This window comes from Helobdella robusta (genome assembly GCF_000326865.2).
Source record: "Helobdella robusta unplaced genomic scaffold HELROscaffold_4, whole genome shotgun sequence".
NCBI classification, from domain to species: Eukaryota; Metazoa; Annelida; class Clitellata; order Rhynchobdellida; family Glossiphoniidae; genus Helobdella; species Helobdella robusta.
The window spans coordinates 7,602,272-7,609,856 of record NW_008704902.1 but is presented as its reverse complement, the minus strand read 5'-3'; the positions used below and the strand labels follow the sequence as shown (position 1 = coordinate 7,609,856).

The 7,585-nt window shown below is 36.7% G+C and overlaps 2 protein-coding genes across 2 annotated transcripts; one reads left to right on the top strand and one right to left on the bottom strand.

Annotated features, from left to right (window-relative positions):
* Positions 1-257: 257 nt before the first annotated feature.
* HELRODRAFT_162880 (hypothetical protein) lies at positions 258-943 on the bottom strand (the record flags this gene model as incomplete). Its single annotated transcript, XM_009024957.1, has 2 exons — positions 258-396; positions 603-943. The coding sequence occupies 2 exons, from the start codon at positions 941-943 to the stop codon at positions 258-260; spliced, it is 480 nt and encodes a 159-aa protein (XP_009023205.1).
* A 1,092-nt stretch (positions 944-2,035) lies between these two features.
* HELRODRAFT_162879 (hypothetical protein) lies at positions 2,036-4,432 on the top strand (the record flags this gene model as incomplete). The annotated part of the gene is made up of 3 exons (XM_009024956.1): positions 2,036-2,285; positions 2,529-2,978; positions 4,386-4,432. The coding sequence occupies 3 exons, from the start codon at positions 2,036-2,038 to the stop codon at positions 4,430-4,432; spliced, it is 747 nt and encodes a 248-aa protein (XP_009023204.1).
* Positions 4,433-7,585: the final 3,153 nt, after the last annotated feature.

The following is a 7,585-nucleotide window of genomic DNA, read 5'->3' as shown; positions in this document are numbered from 1 at the left end:
ACGAAAAAATATTATTATACCACCATGCAAAGGATCATTAATCCTTAAAAAATCAGCAAAAACATAGTCAAGTGGCATAAACATTCCCACACAAACGTCATCAGAACTACCATGCCAGGTCTCAGTTAAAATCAATACATCAAGTTTATCACATAATAAATCATAAATAGCATCTACACTATTACCAAAAGAGCGAATATTTAATAAGCCTTGTAAATTGGTTAGAGTCGTCTTTTAATTTGGCTTTTTGTAACTCACTATTCGCCACTGATTGATTTCGCCTCGAACTCTGAATAAAAAACTCCTTTGTCTTTTGTTTCTTTTTTCTTTGCCTCAATCAACAGTTTGTTCAACTCAGTACATTGATCAGGTGTCAGATCAGGTCTGATTGATATCCTATCATATTAAAATAGGACAAATTGTCTTATCGTCCTTTTTCCCTATGCTTTTTATGTAATAATTTACAACTATATTTGAAGTGTCCCCATTGTTGTAACAACCTGAAGACCGATTTTTTATCCTCTTCCAATGGCTCATTTTTCTTCAAACCAATTATCCTAATATTGTTTTGCCTTTACATTGTTTCACTATCGTCATCCAACCTTTTTTTTAACATTTTTAACTTCAGATTCAACAAGTTAAAAACCACCATTTTTTTGACCGCATCAAACCAACCAGTTTTCAATTCATTCTTCAACACTGTCATTTCGTATTGAAGATCTTTATTATTAATTGTGGTTGTTTCCTTATCCAAAATTACATTTTTTATTTGAGTTACTTCCTTAGTAAAATCAGTGCTGTGATCAATAATTTTATCAATTTTAGCAGAAATCATGGCTTGGCTTTCTTTAAATGATTCAACGACACTATTAACGCTTTTAAGAGACTTTAAGTTGTCAAGACATGTTTTGCAAAAAACCACTATATTTTTTGACTTTGCCATTTGGCCAGAAATGTCATCACTACCAGCACACGTATAATGCAACTTACATTCACACAATCAACAGTGGGTAGTTGGAACATCCTTACCAGCTTTACTACAAACGGAACAATTGTTTCTAGAACCCATATCTAGAGACAGATATGCACAGGCCGTGAAAACAATACGTGCACACTTTCCAGAGACAGCAGCACAGGTAAACAATGCTTGCACACTATCTAGAAACAGCAGCACAGACATGAAAAAATGCGGGCACACTATCCAGAGGTAGCAGCACAGGCCGTGAAAACAATGCGTGCACACTATCCGGAGGCCGTGAAAACAATACGTGCACACTACGCGATCGCACAGTAAACAAAATGTGATTGGTGAAAAGTACTGAATAGGTACTTTTAAACATAAGCGCTATAAATGGATATCAAGCTATAAGCACGTAAGCTATGGACATTAATATTAATGAGGCAACAAAAATTATTTATGAGCAAAAAGAAACAAACTAAAACGAAAAATTTTCCACTGTAACAAAAATTTAGAAATAAATTCAAACGAAATTAGACTTCCTTTAATGTTTGCCAACAAAATATCCGAAAAATAACGAAAAAAACTGTTGAGATACTCGGAAAAATGCAAATAATTACCAGAAAATATATATATATATAATATATATATATATATTTACATACTTCATGCTGGGGTGCACTGGCTATTAGGCGCGCCGCCAGGTGGTGGATAGGGGAAAGTCCTGGGCAGGGAAACCTTCTAGGATTGCATCGAATAATACGGAATAATATGCCGCGAACCAACTGTACCTGAAGAAAGAAAACACCGATGAAAGAGGCGGAGGATCTTAGGACAACGGCTCCATAAGCGGATGATCTTCGATTTTTAATGCACTGCCTTGTGGAACAGGAACCTTTGACCCAAAGGCTAGGTGCACTGCTTACAACAGTGCTCTCTTCGGCACGAGATAAACTGCAACCACACTGCCTTGTGTGCTTCCAGCAAAAAGGTTAGGCCCCACTGCTTATAACTAGTGGTTGTCGTTAGGAATTGGGCAATTCCAGGTATAAAAATTTTTTGACCCAAAAATCTTCCATGTCATCACAAAAAAAGAAAAAATCCCTTATTCCCCAAAAGACCTTAAATGGTCAAGAGGCGACAATATCCAGGAAGTACGCAACAGTGGAGGGATTTTGCGGAAAATCGGGCGTTCCCTCCTGGATGATCAGACTTGGCACTTTAAATACTGGATCGGTTACTGGATGTTCCATAGAGATCGTCGACATGCTGGAAAGGCGAAGGGTTGACATCTGTTCTCTGCAGGAAACAAGATTGAAATCAAATGGTGTCTCTCTCATTGGGAGTTAAAAGTTGTTCTGAAATGGCCAAAAGACAGCCCAAAATGGAGTGGAAATCTTCATACGGGAATCATTGGCACAAAATGTACTGGAGGTAGTTCGAATCAGCTCACACCTAATGCTGATCAAACTCAGAATTGGAAAACAGGTTCTGACTGTTTTCTTTACATATGCACCATAGACAGGTGAATCTGAAGACGCCAAAAATGACCTCTGAACTACACTCTCAGATGCTGTCAGGAAAACGCCATCATCAGAGATACCATTGATATGTGGCGACCTAAACGGCCATGTTGGAGATAAAGCAAATGGGTTCCACGGTGTCCATGGAGGCTTTGGCTACGGGTCTCAAAACGAAGACGGTATACGGATTCTGGAATTTGCTGAAAGCCATGAACTCTCCCTGTTTGATACTTATTTCAAAAAGAGGGCAGAACATTTGATCACATATAAAAGCGGGATGTCATGCACACACGTCAGACAACAACACAGACGACTATTCAGGAATACAAAAGTCATTCCAGGCGAAGCATGCACTTCTCAACATCGATTGCTGGTCGCCGATATGACCATGGAACGATCACGTCCTGTGACTGATCGAATGCCTGCTAGGATAAAAACATGGAAACAAGGAGAAATTCGAGGAGTTGGTATCGGCACAGCTGGATTGTCTGGAGAAGGTAGACATAACTTGGAAATCTTTTCAGGACACCCTATTGAACGCTGCAACAGCTGTATGTGGAAAATCTGGACCAAAACGCCAGCACAACCACGAAACTTGGTGGTGGAATGAGATGGTGCAGAATGCTATTGCCAGTAAGAAAGCAGCTTTCAAACAATAGTAGAAGACGAAGACTGATGAAGATCAAAAGACATACCGATCAAAGAACACAGAAGCGTAAAGTCAGGTTGCGATAGCTCGTGCAAATCAATGCAAGGTATGGCTGTCTGGAAGTAAAGGCGAACAAATTCGGTCACTCTACCGAATAGCAAATCAGGCCAAAAGACTGAAAAAGGATATAATTGGTGCCACATGCATAAAGAATAATAAAGGCACCATAATAACCTTCCAGAATGAAGTGAAGGATCACTGGAAGGATTACTTCGATCAGTTATTGAATGAAACCAACCTTATTGGGTGGACTTTGATGCACTTCCGGTAAAAGGACCGATTCAGGGCATCACGGTTAAGGAGCTTACGGATGCGTTGAAAGCAATGGAGGTGTGTAAAGCGGCTGGTCCGTCTGTACTTACAAATGATATCATCAAGGCATCTGGTGGGGCAGGCTTCAGAGTCCTCCTACACATCTGTCGGGAGATGTGGAGTTAATCGATACTACCAGCGGAATGGAACAGTAGCACAACTGTGCTGATATATAAAAGAAAAGGAGATCCACTGAAATGCTCCTCATATCGGGGTATACGTTTTCTGGAACATCTCCTGAAAGTTATTGAAAAGTCATTGAGAGAAGACTATTGTCGTGCGTTTCATTAGGTGGTTACCAGTACGGCTTCATGGCAGGAAGATCCACCATTGATGCCATCTATATCTACGTAGACAGCTTGTTTCCGAATATTTGATTCAGCTGATTATGGCAATGTGCTCTAACACAAAAACTCTGGTCAGCACAACAGCCGGTAACACGAATGAATTTGATATTAACGTCGGCGTCCACCAGATAACATATGGAATGTGATATATGCCGAGGTTATCGTTCTGACGCGGCCTCGGAACAAAACGCAGCCAGAAAGTTTGAGGTCTGGAATACCCAACTTGCCGAACACGGACTAAAGGTAAACCTTGACAAAACAAAAACTGTGATCACTGATGGTACCGCTGAGCTTATAGTCTCTGGTCATAGGCCATGTTCGGTGTTGTGGGCTGGAGTTGGAAGCAACTCGATCAAATACCTACGATGCCAGCAGTGGTGTCACAGACGATGCTCGAGAATTACCGGCTCACTGAGGAAAGTGACTGATTTCGTATGCCCCGATGCATCAACCCGCGACAACGGAGCCCAGAGGATTGATATATATATATATATATATATATATATATATATATATATATATCGGTACACTTGAAGATCGGATCAAGAAATTTTCCTATTGCTGGTCTAGAAGTATGGAATAGTCTACCGAGCTACTTGCGACAGCTTGGTCTCCCCGTCAACAGTTTTAAAAAGCTGTTAAAGACGCATCTCTTTGAACAATGACATATTTTCTTGTTATAATTTGCTTTATATATATATATATACATATATATTATTATTATTATTATTAATGAAACATTTATAAGCGCTAATTAAAATCAAAAAGTTCTCAAAAGCGCTATTTATAATCAAACAAAGTCAAAAAAGAAAAAAGTACAGTCAATGGCGGTAGTAACAAACAAATAATTATTCACTTAACAACAAAATCAAAGCGAAAATAAGTAAGTTTTAAGTTTCTTTTTAAAATCATCAAGTTTCAAATCTTTAGTTCTAAAAGATCTCGGTAAGCTGTTCTAAACCATTGGTCCAGATACTGCAAAATCTCTTGATGCTATCTGCAGATTGACATCAGGTACAACCAGCAAAATGCCATCATCTGATCTAAGGTTCATACCACTCGTCATTATAGACTTTTCTTTTATTTTATCTATCACATATCTTGGTAACAAGCCATGCACAGTTTTATACATTAAAATACATATTTTATATTTAATTCTTTTCTTTTCTTTATAGTAAGCCAATGAAGGCTCTTAAGAATTGAAGTAACATGGTTAAATTTGAGACCTCCAACAATCAATTTGGCTGCTCTATTCTGATTAGATTGAATTGCAGAAATAGACCTATCTGGCAAACCGTAAAACAGACCATTGCAATAGTCCAATCGTGAATGAACCAATGCATGCACCAAGGTATGAATAGCAGATTTATCTAATGACTTACGGAGTTTATAGAGTTCTCGAATCTGTCCGGAGCAAGAATTTGTTATCATCTTTATATGATCATGCATCGATAATCTAGAATCAAGAATGAAACCCAGATTAGTTGCTTTGTCACTAAATTCTATTTTAACATCTCCTATTTTCACTAAATCGATATTAAGTTTCATCAGCTGCTGCCATGTACCTATTGGAACAAGTTTTGACTTCTGCTGATTTAAGACCATTGTTTGACATCCAATTATCTATGTTATTTAGGCAAGTTACAAAATTGTTGATTTCAGATTGCAGTAATTCTGGCTTATTACTAACTATAATCTGAATATCATCAGCATAGGCATGATATTTAAAACCGAAATTACCAATTACTTTAAAAACTTCAGCGGTATACATGATAAAAAGAATAGGCCCAAGCACTGAACCTTGTGGCATTCCTGATGTCAAAATCGTTTCACTAGATAACACATTATTGAAGACTACTTGTTGCTTTCTGTCAAACAGATATGATCTGAACCACTTGATAACAGTACCGGAAATACCATAATCATGAACCAATTTTTCCAAGAGAATCTGATGGTCTACACAATCAAATGCCGCACTCATATCTAAAAACGCGACTAGAGCCACATGTTGTTTGTCCAAAGCAGCAAACAACTCAGAAAACACATAAAGCAGTGCAGTTTCCGTTGAATGATAGCGGCGATATCCAGACTGGTGAACTGGTAGCAGGTTGTTTACTTTCAAATGATGTTGGAAATTGGTCTATAACTAGACAAATCATTTCGATCCATATTCACTTTTTTTAATACTGGATAAACCATAGCATGCTTACAACCATTAGGAAATGTGCCACTGCTCAGACTCAGATTTAAGATGCTGGTAAGAAAAACGATGAATAAATCAATATATTTTTTTAAAATATGGGTCGGAAAGACATCTATCATACATGTTTTTGATGGCAAACTGAGTACAATTTTTTTAACGTCAGATTCTGTTAGAAGCATAAAGTCAGGAAAAGAACAATTCCCATTGTACTGAGCTTGACAAATAGTCGGACAATTACTCACATTGGTAGACTGTTTAATTTTATTTACTTTATCATTTAAGAATTAAGAATTGAGACGAATCTAAACCAACAATTTCACTCAATGACTGACCAGTGACCTGATTACAAAGGACTTTATTAATAACATTCCATAGATTTTTAGAAGATCCACTATTGTCTGCTACAAGTCTTTTTCAATAACTGTTTCTTTTTTGTGAAAAAAGCCTAGATTTATTTTTCAGAGCTGCTATCCACTCATTTTTACATTTCTCTGTCTGATATTTTCTGTAATTCCTTTCTTTGGCTTTGGCAAGACCTTGATAATGGAGAAGTCTGTATATATTTAATGAGATTGCTTTCATTTAGGTATTTCCAGGATCTAACTTGTTTCTTGACTATTTTAGGACGCTTATGAGTTAATGGTATGTTAACCTGAATTAAACTATGGTCTGAAAAAGTCCCACTGGGAAAAATCTTAATATCTGAAATCTGAAAATCTTGAGATCAAATAATCAGATCAAGAATACCTCCATGCTCATGAGTCGGTTCGTCGATCAAATTTTTTAATTGAAACATTTCTAATATTTCCAATAAATTTACAGTATGACGATCTTCCTGTTTCTCAAGGTGAATGTTGAAATCGCCCGAAAGTATGATATTTAAACTAAAAGAAGTGATATTTTCTAGTAATCATAAAAATTCTTCAAAAAATAAATTACTAACTAAAACTGATCCTGGCCTGTAGAGGGCTGATAGAACAAAATCTTTGTTGCTAATAAATAATTTAACAGCATGTGCTTCAAATGAACTAAATATTGGCAGATCTATTTTCTTAAACTTAAATTCATTACTGAAGTAAATAATTAAACCCCCATGGTGAGGATCATTTATTCTTAAAAAATCAACATAACTATATCCTGGTGGCATTGATGATTTAACAGAAATGTTATTCGAAGATCCGTGCCAAGTTTCGACTAAAACGAAAATATCTAGCCCATCATGAATCAAATCATAGATCGTATCTGTTTTAGAAATCAATGATCTAATGTTCAATAAACCTAGTGTTAAATTACGATTTATTATGTTGCAGTCTTTATCATTGTTATCATTTATTTCTAAATTCTTGACATATTTTATATTAACACTGGTTTTTTCTGTATTTTTACAATCTTCCATCTCCCTACCTGTCCTCTCACTCTGAACAAAAAATTTTGATTGTTTTCTTCTCGCTCCATAACTTTAGCTTTATCAACAAATGATTTGAATTCCTGCCTCTGATCCTTTGTTAAATCATAGTTCAGTCCAACATGTGA